This window comes from Tachysurus vachellii, chromosome 17, assembly GCF_030014155.1.
Source record: "Tachysurus vachellii isolate PV-2020 chromosome 17, HZAU_Pvac_v1, whole genome shotgun sequence".
Taxonomy (NCBI): Eukaryota; Metazoa; Chordata; class Actinopteri; order Siluriformes; family Bagridae; genus Tachysurus; species Tachysurus vachellii.
Window position 1 is genome coordinate 8,279,399 of NC_083476.1, and position 18,749 is coordinate 8,298,147.

General features: G+C 37.7%; 1 protein-coding gene across 2 annotated transcripts; it reads left to right on the top strand.

Annotated features, from left to right (window-relative positions):
* The first annotated feature begins 530 nt into the window (after nt 1-530).
* wdr41 (WD repeat domain 41) lies at nt 531-17,118 on the top strand. Of its 2 annotated transcripts, none has more exons than XM_060890398.1 (15): nt 531-695; nt 1,352-1,506; nt 1,744-1,829; nt 2,292-2,410; nt 4,231-4,279; nt 4,842-4,970; nt 5,088-5,150; nt 5,312-5,423; nt 5,545-5,607; nt 6,204-6,305; nt 14,146-14,330; nt 14,416-14,537; nt 14,871-14,956; nt 16,226-16,362; nt 16,954-17,118. In XM_060890398.1, the coding sequence occupies exons 3-15, from the start codon at nt 1,782-1,784 to the stop codon at nt 17,092-17,094; spliced, it is 1,356 nt and encodes a 451-aa protein (XP_060746381.1). In that variant the 5' UTR covers nt 531-695; nt 1,352-1,506; nt 1,744-1,781; the 3' UTR covers nt 17,095-17,118. The 2 variants fall into 2 exon arrangements, with proteins under 2 accessions (XP_060746381.1, XP_060746382.1); XM_060890399.1 differs by having other exon boundaries at nt 1,414-1,506.
* Nucleotides 17,119-18,749: the final 1,631 nt, after the last annotated feature.

Sequence of the window (18,749 nt, forward strand, 5' to 3'; positions counted from 1 at the left end):
TAACTATGGTTACAGTGAGGGGCCGGGGCCGGGGCCAGTTTACCCACACACATCAGTGTCTAATGTTACAATTGGATTATCTGCTTATAGAGTTGTTAAGACAAGGGCTGGTATATTAGAGATATATTATTGGGTCCAGTGTCAGTGGGGTGGGTACCTATGTTGGCTCTCCCATTGTCCCAGTGTTGAGCCAACATCAGTTTGATATCTGGAAAATAATGCATTAATTTATTATATATAATAACTTTGATTATTAAATGACTTTTTCCATGATAAGTGTGAACTTGCTGAGGACCCTGAATTAGCCTCTAACCAGGACTTATGTACAGTCTGTGTTGCTGATGATAATTAAAAAACAAACAAAAAACTAGGAAACTTTAACTTTAGACAGAAAAAAAGCAGAAATCCCAGGCAGGAAACCCAGTGGCCATAATGGACAAGCCCTTACATTATGAATAATATTGTTGAAGGGACTTTTATTTTGACAGGAATAAAGACTTTATTGTGTCTAAATGTTGGAAAATCACATTGCTAAGAAATTCAGGATATTTTGACACGACTGTGTTTATCCTGCTCTCGTTGACTGGGTTGTGAGCTTTATTTAAGACAGTGGTTTAAAATGTGAATGGATAATAGAGTGAGGAATATTTGTTTTGTATGAAAAACTGTGACGACTGTCTACGGACTTAGTGAAGGTGTGTGTGTGTATGTTTGTTTGTGTGTTTGTTTGTTTGTATGTTTGTGTTTGTGTGTGTGTTTGTGTGTGTGTGTGTGTGTGTGTGTGTGTGTGTGTATGTATGTATGTATGTGTGTGTGTTTGTGTTTGTGTTTGTGTGTGTGTGTGTGTTTGTGTGTGTGTGTGTGTGTGTGTGTGTGTGTGTGTGTGTGTTGTCTACACTGTTTCAGATCTGTAAAATGGCTTCATACGGCTGTAAACAGTGATGTTGCTGATGATCTGTAGCATAGGAGTTTACAAATAAGTCAAACATATACACATACACATTGTTCATTTGCTCATATGTATGTATGTATGTATGTATGTATGTGTGTGTGTGTGTGTATGTGTATATGTATGTATATATATATATATATATATATATATATATATATATATATATATATATATAAATATATAACCATACAAAGATTTTTCAGTTTACACTTAAATAAATCATTAAAATAATTATTATGTGTTTTAGGTATGTTAACATATTTTGCATTTCAGTGTGAATTCATTGTATTTATTGCCGGCATTATGAGGATATACTGTACATGGGAATGCACCATATGGCCAGAATTGTGTGCACATTTGACCTTCACACCCATGTGTGTTTTTTTCCCCAAACTGTAGGCACGACATTGGAAGCACACACTTATGGTCTATATTTTTGTATGCTTTGTATCCAATACAAGGTGTTTCATCAGTACCAAAGCTTTTCCTCATCTTATGGACTACTACAGCTTCCCAATATCAGAGTGATAAAGAAATTCCAATTGTCATTCAAGGTTTTTTGATTTTGTTATACTCATTTTATTTGTGTGATTATTTTTAATGTTGTCTATTACCTATGAAAACAGAATATAATAAAATAAGAAATAAAAATAAATAATACAAACCAAATTCCTGTCACCAATTGAAAAATTGTTATAATCTGAACAATGGTCACTTACAATTTGGAGAGCGTTACCTGCTTCATTAAAACACAAGTTTTTTAAAAGTAAAAAATGCATATAATTCTGTAGTTTCAGAATCTGGCCTGTTTCTATAAAAGCAGTGTGTGATGCTCCGCTGGATTCTCGGTACTCGCGGCTCACATGGCTCGGCTGAGGTAAAAAAAAAAAAAAAATGTTTTTTTTCCACTACTATGTATTTTCAGCCAAATGGAGAAAGTGTAACCAAATGATTTTAAGAATAGTGGGACACAAGACTAAATAATAAGGTCATTACAGTGCATTAATGTGACAGTGCACTACACAGGATAAAAGGGTTCTGTATTGTTAGGAAAAGGTGGAACTTATGCTGTGTAGTCCTTAAATGTATGCTGTTTATGGAAATATGTCAAAGGATCCAGAGTTTTAATTTAAATCCAGTGATTTTTGTATAAAACATTTGAATGTTTCTTGCACTTGATGGAGCTTAAGAGCATGAACTCCCATATAATTAATTGGCTTTAAGTACAGTTCAGAAGAAGATGCTCTGTAACATGCAAAAGTAAATAGTCTGATGTTGAGGTGGTGATGTGATGACTGATTGAAGCTGGATTTCTTTTTTTGTGTTGTTTGAGATACAGAATCGCTATGCTGCCCTTTGTATTGGAGAGGAACAGCCCAAAAACTGTTACACTGAGCTGCAGGTGCTCAGAGGCCATTTTGACATTGTTAGATTTCTGGTGCAGATTGATGACTTCAGGTATGCAGTCCCTTCTTTGTAAGAGTGTGTGTATGTGAGTGGATGTGTTGGTGTGTGTTTTATGCATGTTAAAAATTGGTGACTGAAATCGTATTTGCCTCTAACTGATTATTGTTTTTGCATATTTATCACATGAATATGATTGAGTGATTGATTGAGATCATCAAACAAATTTGAATATTACACAAAACTAACCCAAGTAAATACGAGATGCAGTTTTTAAATGATGATTTTATATATTAAGGAAAAATTTGAAAAAATCCTGCATGCTGAAAGATCTCAAAAGGCAACACATCATGTCACAATCCGTTCAAGAACAGATGAGAAACAGAGTGATTGACATGTATCAGTCTGGAAAGGGTTACAAAGCCATTTCAAATGCTTTGGGACTCCAGTGAACGACAGTGAGAGCCATTGGAACTTCGCCTTGGAGTTCTCAATCATTTAAGTGTGACTAATATGCAAAAATAAATAAATAAAAAATCTGGAAATTCTTTTTCATAGCACTGTACATGTAAGCATTTGATGCTGTTTAAATAAGCACCATTGTTGTATAAGAAACCTTGGGAAGAAATAAATACTTGATGTGTATGCTAAATAGAATATAATTTTTGATTATCAAAACCCTTTATGATTCATCTTTGCATCTTTGCTTTTGATTCATGTTTACTGTTCAAGATGAACACCAATAGTATGTTTTTTCATGCTTTGGTGATTTCTCTCTCTCTCTCTCTCTCTCTCTCTCTCTCTCTCTCTCTTTCTCGCTCTCTCTCTCTCTCTCTCTCTCTCACACACACACACACACACACACACACACACTCTCTCTCTCTCTCTCTCTTTTGCTCTTTCTCTTTCTGGCTTGCATGCTCATCAGCCAATCCTAGATTGACAGCTACACTATATGGCCAAATGTTTGTGGACACTTGACCCATCACACCCATATGCCGCCCTTCCCAACATTGTTACTTTACAAAGTTATATACGATGACTTTATATGCTATAGCATTAGAGTTTGTCTAACTGAGAGGTTGTAATCGAGCAGTGCTAGAAGATCTGATGTAGCAAGGTGCGGAGTGTGAGGAGTAATAAGATATTTGAGGTAATAAATAGAGAGCTGGTCCATTTTTGGCAGTGGAGGGAGAGCAGCAGTGAGTTGGTGTGGAACCTGTTGAAAGTCATCCAGCTACATTTTGGATTATTTTCAGAGGACGAATTGTGTTCAGAGGTCGACCAGTCTTAAAATGACAAGAGAATGAACAAGCACCTGAGTGGCCTGTGTGGATAAAAATGGCTGAATCCTGCCAATGTTATAGAGAAGAATCATTCACATGAGCAATATGTGAGGAAAAGGACTGTTGATTGTCCTTGGTTACCCCATTCGTTGTACAAAGTAAGGTTTATAACAATCATGGTTTATTTTATAACAAATATGGTGTAGAGGAACTTGATTGACCTGCACAGAGCCTTGCCCTCAACACCACTGAACCACTGTTGGATGAATTCAAATGCTGACTAGTGCCTGATCTCACTAAGCTCTTGATGGCTGAATGAGCACAAATACTTACAGCCGTGCTTCAAAATCCAGTGGAAAGCCTTCTTAGAAGAATGAGGTTTATTATAACGACAAAGGAGACAGAAGATATGAGGGTCAGGTGTCTACATACCTTTGGCCATATAAGTGCATATCATCTCTGAGGGCAAATTTACAGTCTGATGAGAGCTTGATCCTTAATTTGTGTGTATTTGTGTCTGTCTGAGCCTGCTGTTAGCCCTTACCCTTCACTGTTCACTACAAAATCATTTTATGTGTATTGTTTCAGATTTGTATCAGCAGGGGATGACGGGATGGTGCTTGTCTGGAATGTTGAGGTGGGACACTTACACATTTCAGATGTAATGAGTTACTCTATCCTTCCCGTTATCTTAAAAAAAATGACATTTTCTTTATAATAATAAAATCTACATCAGATGAAGTGGAAAGGAAACAGAAAGTATCAATGTTTATATGTAAACATGCTGAATATATTAGGGAAACAGGTCTGTCTGTAAGTCTTTTAGTAGGTAAAGTGCAGATCCTCACTAACAGATCTATGCAGTCACAGTAGAGGTAGATGCTTTATTTTCAGCTTAAACAAGGATAATTATGAAACAGTTTAAGATAATTGCAAGAGAGATCATATAACAATGATATACATATATAACAGCATAGCAGTTGTGGTAACTGCACATATACTGTAGATGCTGCTCAGAGATGATATATGACAACAAAAACTAATCTTTTGATGAAAAGCAGATTTAAATGATTAATTATTGTAACTTCATCAAACATGGTTCTGTTTAAGAATCTGTGGCATATTCTTAAATACAAGAGAGAAGTGAAACAAGGGAAAAACCACTGTTAAAATGTTTTGTGTGTGTGTGTATGAGACAGACTGGAGAGCGGCTGCTAGAATTACGAGCTCATACTCAACAGATCACGGCTTTGACGGTGTACACATGTACCAACACAGAAAAACCCCTCACAGCCCTTATAACAGCTTCATCAGACCGCATGATGTGTGTATCCTTATATACATACTATTATGCATACATACATACATACATGAACACACATACACTATTTTGTCTGTATGATCCAACATTGGAGTGTAGTTTGTGCTCCTTAACACTGATGTAGCTATGGGATGCGGACACAGGACACCGAATACGCACCGTGTCCAATCTACCATCTTCTGTTAAGGTACAGTGTTTACTTTACATAGGACCTAATTTACTTTCTTGTAAAAATATTTGATCCAAACTGTCTTATTAATTAGTTTTTGTTTAAGGTGATGGTTGGGTGTCTGGCGAGGTGTAGTCTTTTTTAACTGTAGAAAACTGGGTGTGTGTTTTTTGGAACAGAGTATTCTGGTGTTGGATCATCTGGACCTGTTCCTCTCTGGAGGTAATGAGCTGTGTGTATGGAATAAAGAATTTCAGCTACAGTGTAAGACAGACTATTACAGAGACTCAGGTACACACACACACATACACACACATGCATAAATACATACATACACTGTTTCAGTTGTCTAATTTTACTGTAGAAAATGAACAGTTCCTCTTTCTGATGGTTTGTTTATTTCTTTCTAAAGGCATAACTGCATTAATGGATTTGCCCAAATGCTATGTTGCTGCTGCCGTTGACAAAGAGATTGGTGAGCAACACTGAAATCTGACTTTACAGTTTTTCATAATCTGGTACAAAGCTCAAAGGTAAATAATTCTTGGCCATTAATTTCTAAATAGGACAGTGTGTAATGTTTTGACAGCTTTCAATCAGTGCCCATGAAAACCAAACAACCTAATTTGCACATGTTTGGACAAGGAGGTGTTGGGTTTACTATATTACTGTGTGAACTCTTATTTCTCTGTATGTTGCTACTAGATGCTTGAATTGATCCTCCAGGATCAATAAAGTATCTCTCTATCTACCTGTCTGTCTGTCTGTCTGTCTGTCTACGGGGCTGGACTCTAAATATAACTGGTTTCAAAAATTATTTGCCATAATTTGTCATTTTTAAATGAATATGACATTTATGATACACCAATTCAAGTCAAATGATTAAATCCCAAGTAAACAATTTATAACAAAGTTATTAATATGGATATACGTTCTAAATATCAATACTTTTCTATTTTTATTTCAAATCCTTTTGTTTACCCTCTATGGTGAGACCTAACAAATAAAATGATATGACTGATTCTTGACTGCTGTGTCAGTTGATAAACATCATCTTTTCAATTGTTTCAGTCATTTTTAAGCTGAATCTGTCTGAAGCCGAAATGTCGATCTTGGCTGTCCGTCATCTGACTGATCACCAAGACACAATCCGGACACTTATCAGAGTCAATGGTGAGCCTACAAACTACACACAACTACTACACGCTAAAACATTCACATAGTAATAACATGCCAACATACAACCTGTTGGCACTTTTGGCTTACATCTTTATTACAGATCTAAAACACCTTCTAGTATTTAATACCTCAGCATCACTGCTACTCTGGTACAACCTGTTGTGCAGTAAAGCTCAAAATATTGGTCTGTATGTCGGTCCTCTGGTGATCTTTTTTTTTAAATGAACCTCATTTTCCTACCTCCACTTTTATGAAAAGGCTGGTCACTAGCAGAGATGTGATGATATATGGATGGTGAGTGGTGGCTCAAGTGGTTAATGCTTTGGGTTGTTGATCAGCAGATCAGGGTTCAAGCACTGCCAAGCTGCCACTGTTGGGCCCTTGAGTAAGGCCATAAACCCTCTCTGCTCCAGGAGCACTGTATCACTGCCTGATCTTGCAGTCTCTATGTGAAGAACGAATTTCACTGTGCTGTAATGTATATGTGACAAAATAAAATCTTCTATACTGTGTGCCCAGTAGCCCAAGAGATTAGGCACTGATATTCTCTAAACTGACTCAAAGTGTTCCAGTTCATCCCTAAGGTGCTCAGTGGGGTTGAGGTCTGCTCTGCAGGCAATTTAATTCTTCCATACCAGACTTGGTAACCCGTTTCATTTATGCAGTTTGGCAGTCATGCTTTTCCAGAGCATCTTTCATTTATCTAATTTTATGCAACTGAGCAATTGAGAGTAGGGGAAGTTTGGTGGTCCTGGGATTTGAACAGTAGGCCAACATTTTAACCACTGAACTCCTTCCAGCATTTCTTCATGGACCTTATTTATGTGTAGGACCATGTAGGCATGGGATTGGGACCCTTAGTTTCAGTTAAAGGATATCTTAATGCTGTGACATACGAAGATTTCGAGACAATTGTGTGTTTTCACCTTTTATGGCATTGTCTCATACTTTTTCCAATAATATACACTGCTCAAAAAAATAAAGGGAACACTTTAGCAACATCCTAGATCTGAATGAATCGAATACTCTTATTAAATACTTTGTTCTTTACATAGTTTACATAGTTTACATAGTTTACATTACATGACAACAAAATCACACAAAAATTATCAATGAAAATCAAATTTTAAAACACATGGAGGTCTGGATTTGGAGTCATACTCAAAATTGAAGGGGAAAAACACACTACAGGCTGATCCAACTTTGGTGTAATGTCCTTAAAACAAGTCAAAATGAGGCTCAGTAGTGTGTGTGGCCTCCACATGCCTGTATGACCTCCCTACAACGCCTGGGCATGCTCCTGTTGAGGTGGCGGATGGTCTCCTGAGGGATCTCCTCCCAGACCTGGACTAAAGCATCCGCCAACTCCTGGACAGTCTGTGGTGCAACATGGTGTTAGTGGATGGAGCGAGACATGATGTCATATGGTCTCACAAGGGGCCTTATGGCCTAATGGCAGTCAGGCTATCAGTCTGGCGAGCACATGGAGGGCTGTGCGGCGCTCCAAAGAAATGCCACCCTACACCATTACTGACCCACTGTCAAACCGGTCATGCTGGAGGATGTTGCAGGCAGCAGAACGTTCTCCATGGCGTCTCCAGACTCTGTCACGTCTGTCACATGTGCTCAGTGTGAACCTGCTTTCATCTGTGAAGAGCACAGGGCACCAGTGGCAAATTTCTCTGGCAAATGCAAAATGTCCTGCCCGGTGTTGGGCTGTAAGCACAACCCCCACCTGTGGACATCGGTCCCTCATACCACCCTCATGGGGTCTGTTTCTGACCTTTTGAGCAGACACATGCACATTTGTGGCCTGCTGGAGGTAATTTTGTGGGGCTCTGGCAGTGCTCCTCCTGTTCCTCCTTGCACAAAGGCGGAGGTAGCGGTCCTGCTGCTGGGTTGCTGCCCTCCTACGGCATCCTCCATGTCTCCTGATCTACTGGCCTGTCTCCTGGTAGCGCCTCCATGCTCTGGACATTATGCTGCCAGACACAGCAAACCTTCTTGCCACAGCTCGCATTGATGTGCCATCCTGGATGAGCTGCACTACCTGAGCCACTTGTGTGGGTTGTAGACTCCTTCTCATATTACAACTAGAGTGAAAGTACCTCCAGCATTCATAGGAATAGGACCTGAGAAGTGGTCTGTGGTCACCACCTTCAGAACCACTCCTTTATTGGGGTGTCTTGCTAATTGCCTATAATTTCCACCTGTTGTCTATTCCATTTGCCCAACAGCATGTGAAATTGATTGGCAATCAGTGTTGCTTCCTAAGTGGGCAGTTTGATTTCACAGAAGTGTGATTGACTTGGAGTTACATTGTGTTGTTTAAGTGTTCCCTTTATTTTGAGCAGTGTATATTGCATTATTTTATTGTTGTTTTTTCTTTTGCTTGTAAGAAATAAAAAATGCGTAGTGTAAAAATAAGACGATGATGGTGAAGATCTTAATGAAGAACAAGAAGTTTATTCCAGCATAGCAGTGACAAAATACATGACGTACTTTGGGTTCATCGGAGTCAACAAGAACCCAGAGCAAATCCTGCTCAAGCATTATATACAGTTTTCCCTTTTGGTAATTTAAATGAAGTTCCGCTTTGAATGTGTGTTGAGTGTAAGAATTGAATGTCTCCCAAATGGCTGGGCTACACCTTGTTGTCTAGCTGATTGTCTTTAAATGTTAATCATGGACACGTACACCTTGTCTTGGTATTGTTACAGTTGTTATCAACCAAGTGGTCACTTTAAATGGTAATCGCAGTCACGTAGACCCTTTGTTCATGGTGATGCTTAATGTCCTGCTGCCGTTCCCATATTTATAATTGAATCAAGTTTATACGTTTAGAGCCCTAAACGTATTACCTTATGATACTTAAACCTTTTTAGGAATGAGCTCTTTTAGATGTGTATCTTGGAGTGGAATTTGGGTGCAATTTCTGTAATTTCTTACAGTCCCCCCTTTGATGCTTTTGGCCCTGAAGCATCACATCACTTCCTTAATACAGATCACACCTCCCATTTTGGGCAGGTGCCCAGTGTCGGTGAAGCCCTGCCTTAGGTTGTTCCCCTTCGGCCCTCAGAGAATCTTACCCGTCATAGAAACTTCACCTCACGCACACTGGTTTTAGCTCCATTCCATAAGGCAAACTTATCACAGATTTTTCTTAAAATTTGGTTCTATGTAAAATATTACTTGGGTTTGGAGCAGAGACATTCAGAAACCATCACAGCCAACAGGAACGTCCCACATTGATCATTGGATTATCAAATAAATTATCAGATGCATACACAAACTGCAGTTTTGAAAGTTACATCTCAAATCAGATCATAATATGCAATAACCAAATCACCATCATGCATTTGTTTAGTCAAAACATTATCTTTTCCTACAAGACCTTGTTGAGCTTTGACAATATGGTCATCCTTTCTTTGCATTATGACATAATGACTAACATATTCTATAATAACATTATTATATATTTTGGTAACTCAAAATCAAATTCTGGTACATCTTCCTCAAAGACTAATTGTCTGCTGGTTTCAATGACGTTGTCTGTAGAGTGAAATTAACATGTGGAAAGTAATATTTTCCTATGAACCAAGCTGTCTCTGGAATTATACAAAGTAAAGTAACCTTAATTTCGAACCAAGTGTTATCATGTGGTTATCATTAACAAAGATAGAAAAGTGATCATGAGTTGTGGTGACATGTTTTCCTGTGTGAAACTATTACTCTTGTAAAATTATTGTGGACATGCGTTAGATTGATTTCACAAGCCTCATAATTAGTTGGGTGCCCCAGATAATGCTTGTTTTTCCAAGGCATCAAACTCGCAAATAAAACCAATGTAGTTGTCACAGCGTTCTATGTCCAATCCTCGCCATTCTCCTGATGGTAACTGTGTGATAAACCTAAAAGTCCTTGAAGTCCATTCTTTAATACATTCTTCTGTAATATTCCCAAATCGTCCATGCTTAGAATCCTTTCAAACAATTTTTCCAATCCTTACAAATCCTTGGGATTATTTACTTGAAGATATTCTCTGAGGTGGTGATGAACTGGTTGCAACAGCACTGTGATACCTTAGGAACGCTGTTGTCAAGAAGACCTTATACATTCCTGTTACCCTGTTCATCTGGGTTTGGAGATCATGCTGTAAGGTTCACCAAGACCAGAACATGGATCCATTGTAGATAAGCACTTTGGGACAGCGTTGGGCACTCATATCTTTAATGCTGTCACGAGAGCTGCCATCCAAGTCCATCTGCCACCCCCACATCTTTATTTCTTTTTGACCTGAAAAACACTTGAAAACATAATGAATTTATACCCCCCCCCCCTTTTTTTTAACACAGCACACAAAAACATTACAAACACATACAACATAAAGGACTATTTACATGGACCTTATGACTGCCATCAGATTTTTATGATATTAATGGATCTATGTGGAATGATCTCTTACCAGGTTGTTGGTTTTTAGTTTTGTGGCAGAGCTTATGATGTAAATCACTGCCTAGTCTCTCACAGTGAGTAGACCATGGGCCCTCATTTTGGTAATTCTTTACCACAACGTCATCACTACTTTCAAATTTGTGATGGTGCACATTCTGACCAGAATGCATTTTGTTTTTCTGACTTTGCCAAATTTGTTGAGTGGCTTGGTGAAAAACAGCAGGCAACGAGTTACACACATTTTTGAGCTCCTTTCTCAGTCTGTTTACTGTAGCCTGTAACTGGTTTAAATCTGTTTTTCGGCCTGTTCTCTTAAGGGAAAATTTGCATTCCCTTGAAATATGTCCCTCTTTGCCACATGAATAACACACCAGGGGGTTATCAGGGTTACGAAAGAGTAGTCTTTCCTTTCTATCTTCAGTAGTGTAGTTCTCATTTTTCCAGGAAACCTTGCTGGCTCTATTCTTATTGAGATTTTTAACACCTACTGCTGACACAGGATGGGATCTCTTTGCGTTAGCATTGTTGTTGAAAAACTGTGTCATTTTAGCAATGATGTCGTTATAATCAGAGAGATGGGTTACAAACATTGACACAGCAGAACGGGTGAGTGAATCACATTTGTTAATCAAAGCAGATTTAAAACTGACATCATTCGGTGTGATGTCAGGATTGCCACTGAAAGTTTTAAATGTCTCCAATAATCGCTCTGAAAATGCCATGGGATGCTCCCCTTTCCTCATGTGCACATCCGATATTTTATCCCAGTCAACTGACATTACACCTAGGACTTCGAGCAGTGCCTGTTTCCTCTCTGACTTATTGGCAGTTCTAGTTTTGACTTTCTGATTTAACGCTCCAGACAAAGTGTCAGGCAAACACACAGTTAACAACACACACGCATCACCATCTGTAAATCTGTAAATGTCAACATATAGCTCGAAAACCTTTAGAAAGTCTAATGGATCTTGTTTGGCAGGATCAAATTTACCAATACTTTTAATCACAGCTTCGAGCTCATTGGGTTTAAACCCTCTGACCATAGTAGAGGTCACTGGTTCCTCCGCTCCTTCATTAGCACGCATAGTTGTAGTCAAGTGAACTGGAGCCATGGGGAACTTAACTGTACAGTCAGAGTATTGACTGCTGACTGAATGAGAATCTCTTTCTGAGTTCTCATCACTGTCTAACATTTCAGGAACCTGATTACTCCACATGCCACATACAGATGTCTTACTGATGCTAGTTTCAGTTGTGCTATTTTTTAACAGGAATTGACAAGCAGACTTTGCTTCCTCTAAATCTTTGAACAATGTTTCCACAGATGAACTAAGCATGCTGTTGTTAGTTTTAAGGCGTGCAATTTCAGTCTGCATCCTAATCTTTTCTTCTTTCCAGAGTATTCCATTAATCTGGTAATCTCTTTTAGAGATAATCCCTTCCTCTAGTCTAGATTGCAGTTGCTCATTTTCAGCCTTTAATGCATTTAAAGTCTTTCTAGTGACTTTGTACGATGCAAGAACTGCCTGCAGTGCATTGGCAATCTGTCCTTTTTTGTTCTTGGGCATTTTAGGGTCATTTTCAAACTTAGAAATAGCCCACTCATACGGTTTATCAACAATGTTCTCTATTCCATCAAACATTCCCTGAGAACCGTGTTTAGCGATGTACTTAACAATCAGCTGTTCCATTTTTACAAACTCACAGCTTTCCTTAAATCTTAGTCTTACAACTATACACAATTTCTGTGACTACAGGTTGTCTAGTTTAACACTGTCACAGTACGTCGGACAAAACCACAGTACGTCGGGTTTTATTTGTTATATTTTAAAACAGTCTTAGCCACAGCACTTTTGGACTTAAAACGTTAGTTTAACACTGTCACAGTACGTCGGACAAAACCACACTACCTCGGGTTATTGCTTTAAACTCTACAGAGCCGTGGTGCGTCGGGCTCTTTACACTATCACTGTTTCACTTACTTTAGAAACACTTTTAGCTATAATTCAACTGCCACACTGCGTCGGGCTGATTCAGTTACTTTAGAATCTTAACAGAATTATAACAAACACACAAGTTTCAGTTACTTTAGAAACCTCTCAGCTTAAGCACTTTGCTTCAGTTACTTTAGAAACAGCGATTCACATACAACTGTCACCACACTGCGTCGGGTTCATTTAGTTCCGTTGAATTTTAAACAGAAATGTACAAAATAGGCTTAACAATAATAATAATAATAATAATAATAATAATAATAATAATAATAATAATACTAATAATAATAATAATAACTCCTCCTGCTTATGATCAGTAAACTCTACTCTATGTTCTATTCTACACTAAAACATTTCTTTTCTAGGTTTTTTAAAACGAGGGGGTTCCCTGAATCAAAAACAGCGTAAAAGAAGAAAATTCCGCTTTTCTTACCTTTCCCCACTTTTTTTTTTTTTTTTTTTTGGAATCCCTCGCTTGGTGGCTCGCCAATGTAAGAAATAAAAAAATGCGTAGTGTAAAAATAAGACGATGATGTTGAAGATCTTAATGAAGAACAAGAAGTTTATTCCAGCATAGCAGTGACAAAATACATGACGTACTTTGGGTTCATCGGAGTCAACAAGAACCCAGAGCAAATCCTGCTCAAGCATTATATACAGTTTTCCCTTTTGGTAAATTAATTGAAGTTCCGCTTTGAATGTGTGTTGAGTGTAAGAATTGAATGTCTCCCAAATGGCTGGGCTACACCTTGTTGTCTAGCTGATTGTCTTTAAATGTTAATCATGGTCACGTACACCTTGTCTTGGTATTGTTACAGTTGTTATCAACCAAGTGGTCACTTTAAATGGTAATCGCAGTCACGTAGACCCTTTGTTCATGGTGATGCTTAATGTCCTGCTGCCGTTCCCATATTTATAATTGAATCAAGTTTATACGTTTAGAGCCCTAAACGTATTACCTTATGATACTTAAACCTTTTTAGGAATGAGCTCTTTTAGATGTGTATCTTGGAGTGGAATTTGGGTGCAATTTCTGTAATTTCTTACATGCTTTTGCAATAATAATGTGGATCATTATTTCAGTTTAGAAATCAGTTGAGAACTTTGTCCCCTTGTGACCTTTGTCCCATGAATCTTTTTCTTACAATCAACTTTGAGACAATAATTTTTACCTATTAAATTGATTAATGCATAATAATAATGATAATAATAATAATAATGTTTATATATAGCTTGGCTTTAATAGTTTGTATTTTCTGTTAGAAAACCACAATAAATTATGCAAATTGATAACTGTTGCCAACAAATGAAAACATTTTTGTAGACAGGAAATTTATCTTTGTCAAATCAGTTAAATATGCTTTTTTCTTCTTGTTGTTTGGTAGATGATATGTTTGCTAGTGGCTCTCACATCGGAGAAGTCATCCTCTGGGATACCCTTGACTGGACAATCCAGGCTTATGAGCGTATTTTATGGGAGGAACCAGATCGTGAGGTTCAAACAGAAATCAAAATGGGGCAGCAGAAACAGAGCGAAGCATCTATTCAGCACCTGCACTCAGATGGAGAGGTGATGACTGGATTATATCTTGGATTATTAAAACTTTGGTCAGCATCTCTCTTTATCTCTCTCTCTCTCTCTCTCTCTCTCTCAGCGAGTAGTTGCAGCAGTGGGCAGTGGGCTGTTTGTGTATAACACAAGGACCAAGACAGTGGTGGCATATAGGAAGTTTGCCCATGACTCTGATGTTCTATATACTACGCTGCTGCACAATGGGTACAAATTTATATAATATTTGTGTGTTTTTAGTTTTAAAAGTGACTAGCTGGTAAAAAAAAATAAAATAAAATAAAAAACAATTATTTTTTTTACCATTTTCTGTAATATATATGTGACAGTCTGGGAAAACCTTTCACATAATGGAATTTTGACATATTCTGTTTTATGCAGTATTGAAAACACCTTTTTTCTGAACTAAAATGTTTCTCTTTTCCACAGAAGTTATTTAAGTTATTTAGTAAAGTGAAAAGTGGATTTAAATGATTCCATTTCAGTTATCTTGAAAGGAACTCTGGTTGTGTATACATGCTTTTGTGTGTTCTCTTTAAGACAGGTGATGTCGTGTTCTGAAGATGGGAGTGTCAGGATCTGGGAGTTGCTGGAGCTCCCCCTACCTGCAGAGCCTGCCTCCTCTGGTGAGTAAGACACACCCACTGACTCCTGACTTCTGACTCCTAATGACTATAATGCTGTATATGATGCACACCAAAATGCAGTGTCTTTATATCACAGAGCAGTAAATAAAGGAGGATAATGTGGCACAGAATAGACTAAAACATAAACATTTACTCGTCATGTACGTAATATTTTATAACAATAATAAGAATAATATTTTATTGATGTTTATTTAGTTTGTGATCATGCTCTGTAGTGCATAAGAAGATTTGTTTTACCCCGAACATCATATCATAATTAAATGAAGGTGAATTATGACATTAAGGGATTACTGACATTGGGTTCCAAACATTTTCTTGGACTGAATTGTCAGTCCTCTATTCAGGTTTCTTTCAAATGGCATAAGTGACTTGTCTGGGGGTATCAAATCTCTTCATGCATTAGAGAGAGCAGATCTGCTTGGGAAGGAACATAAATTTCTATGCAACATGGAAGGAATCAGTGTGGAGAACAGGAAAGCATATCATGGTGATGCCACTTATGGGCCTGTTGATTTATTATTAATGGACAAAACTTCGGTGCGTAACTTGTCCCGCAGCTTTTGTCCTAGACCCATGAATGACATGTCAAATCGACATGCTCATTGAGGAGAGGTGTGCTATGACTTTTATAAGCGATCCAACAAACGATGTTCACACAGCGGAAGATAAAGCGGGCAAAAATCATCCCATAGAAATGAATGGGAAATTCCGTGAAAATGAAAAATTTGCACAACATGGACATGTGACATATCAAAACACTCAGAACAATGAGGGGAACATGCTCACGGGTATTCTGATGACGTCACATGATGTCACATGAAAATCAAAAAAGGCGACATGTGACATATCAAAACACTCAGCACGATGAGGGGAACTGCCTTACGTGTATTCTGGTCACTTCACGTGACATCACGTGATGTCCCATGAAAAAAAGAATTAGCACAACATGGACATGTGACATATCAAAACAATCAGCACGATGAGGGGAACAAGCACCATTCACATTTTCTTCAGGAAATGTACATTCTAGTTATTTAGCTGTTATACACCATCTCTGTTGGTTAGAAAGGGTAAAGTAGAATGGAGAAGGGAGAATTTAAAGTTAACGGTTGAGTTTAGGATGCATATAACCAGTCCATTTAGAACCAGCAATAAAAAGAATCCAAAAAAAACAAAACAACATTGCATAGAGCCACAGAACGTAAACGCATCAGTCACAGTTTTTCTCTATTTCTCTGTCTGTCTCAGGCTTTTTTGGCTTGTTTAGCACCATTGGAAGATCCGGTAAACAGGGTAGTGTGCCATCTAAGAAGCTTCTGGAAGTTTCTGGTCTGTGCTCACTAGAGTTGGTTGGTGACCTGATTGGACACTCTGGAGCTGTGCAGGTATTCTATAAACATTAACAAGCACTGAACTCTCTCTGGGTTTGGTCTTATTTTACCCTTATTAATGTGTCCAAAGCAGACACATTTTACAAGACACATGCATTTGTTAAGCAGAACTCATAAAAATTGGCTAGTGTCTAACAGGAGGTGTTTGTGTTTCTCTGTATGGTAATATTTAAAAACTTATTTGTATACTGCAAGTCTTAGTCACCCAAGGTCCAATGTTGTATTTGGTTTTTAGATTTATTTCTCTGTGGTAACACAACTTGGGTCTATTAACAATAATTTAGCTCATTCTGTGTAAACTCTCGAAACCTTCCCCTGCCTTTTCTGATTTACATAAACTCCATATTTAACGATTTATGACCTGCTATCACATTATTAAAAAAATATAAACTAAAAATCACCAACAATATCTCTGCATTATAGTGCAGATATTTGATATTTTAATATTTATTACTTGTGTTACAGTTGACAAGGTCTACCACAAGAATTAGACCATGTGAAAGATCTTTTAATTTCAAACGTGCAGCATGTAAAGTATATTATAGTTACTCTGCTTTAAATGATTACTGCATTTCAATGTTCCAGATGTTTCTGAGTTTTGGTAGGAGAGGTGTGGTCACTTGCTCAGCCGATCATCTGCTCATCGTGTGGAAAGATGGAGAAAGAGAGTCGCATCTGCGCAGTCTCGCTCTGTTCCTGAAGATGGAGGAGAAGGGCTGCCTCTGAACCTTCTCATTCTCCCTCTCACCTTAAAGAAATGACATGATCTCAGTAGGGCTCGGTGAGGAACGGGATGCCAGGTTTTCCAAAATGCAGCCTGGAAAGAACACTGAATCTTTTTAACGAAACACAAAGGTCATTCAGAGAGTGCGTGAGAGAGGAAAGAATTCTTCTTTTTTTATTATTCATTTTTAGGTTTTTATTTATTTTTTTAAGCATGAATAAGCACGAGTGCTGAATAGAGCTCAAGTCTATAATCGGCATCTCACTCTGAATGTCTCTGCTAGTTAGTGGAAGTTGTTGTTGTTGCCTTTTAATTCCTGCCTTTTACTTGATGACAAATATGACTGAACAAAAAGTAAGACAACTGTTACTGCTACTGAGCATGCTTATATTTTAATTGAAAGTGAGTTTCATTTTTAAAATGCTAAGCTTGATTGTCCTTAAGCATTTTTGACAAATCAGTGTATGTACGATTTTATTTTTGAATGTATTCAGTGAATGATTTGTTAGTGGGTACTTGCATATACAATGATTTAAAGTTTTATTAATCAACAATATAAATGTCTGTTAAGGAAAGACTATTTTGGGGAGAAGGTCATGGGGGAAAAAGGTTTCTTTCAAAGTTATTATTTTAAGACTTGGGGTCTCGGGAAGTGCTCATGCTTATTGTTCCTGGGATCATCCATAGCCCTGATCAGGATAGTCCCTATAATATCCTTAGTATTATGAAACTTTTATTAGATTTTTTACAAAGATGGGTCACATGAGGGGTTTTGTGGGCTAATATTAGGTGAAAGATGGCAACCCCATGCCTTCAACTAGAGCTTTGCTCTTTGTAGATCACACTATCTGCTGTATGAGCACAGAACCTACAGAGCAAGCGACCTAGAACAAAAAGCTCTGACTGGAGGAAAAGGGATGGTTGAAATTAACTAGCGGCCTAAAAAACAAGCACTTTATGAGGAGTAATGACTTCATCCCTGATCACTCAGTGTGCTGTTTTGTGCATTTGACTGGTATCCTTTCATGGAGCTTCAAGTCTGATTGCAGGTAGCGTTCTGAAAGGCAGCTTTCACTGTAGTTTACAATTACACACGATTGCCAACGTGACTTCTAACCAGAAATGCCATGTTTTACACAACAATCACTGTTTTTCTTTTTCATTTTTACATGTTGCATCATTGAACTGTTTCACAAAACAAGTGTTATAATGGTTTACTGTGTGAGTGACTTATAGAGCTATAGCTTTTTTTTTAGCTATAGAAAAAAAAAGAGAAATAAACCATCCATTATTCTTGACAGTATTTTTAGTATTTGTGTTTTATAACAAAACATCCAAAATGGATGGATAAAATGTCACCATTTCTGCCTCTATTATGATCACGGTTGCTTTTAATTATGAATTTGACAATGTGTTGGATACATCCATGCAGATACGTATGCTGTTTGTGTCACGTTTCTAAATAGTCCATATAAACAGACAAAAAAATAGATTAGGTTTAATATGAATGACTGCTTGGCATTTTGCCCTCTGAGATTGGAGGGCACGAGTATAAAGTTCACAGAACAAATAAAGACTACGTCCATTAATAGGAAGCTGGGGTGGTTCTTAGTTGTTGATTTGACAGGGTTATTTTGGTTTAATTGGGCTTCTATTT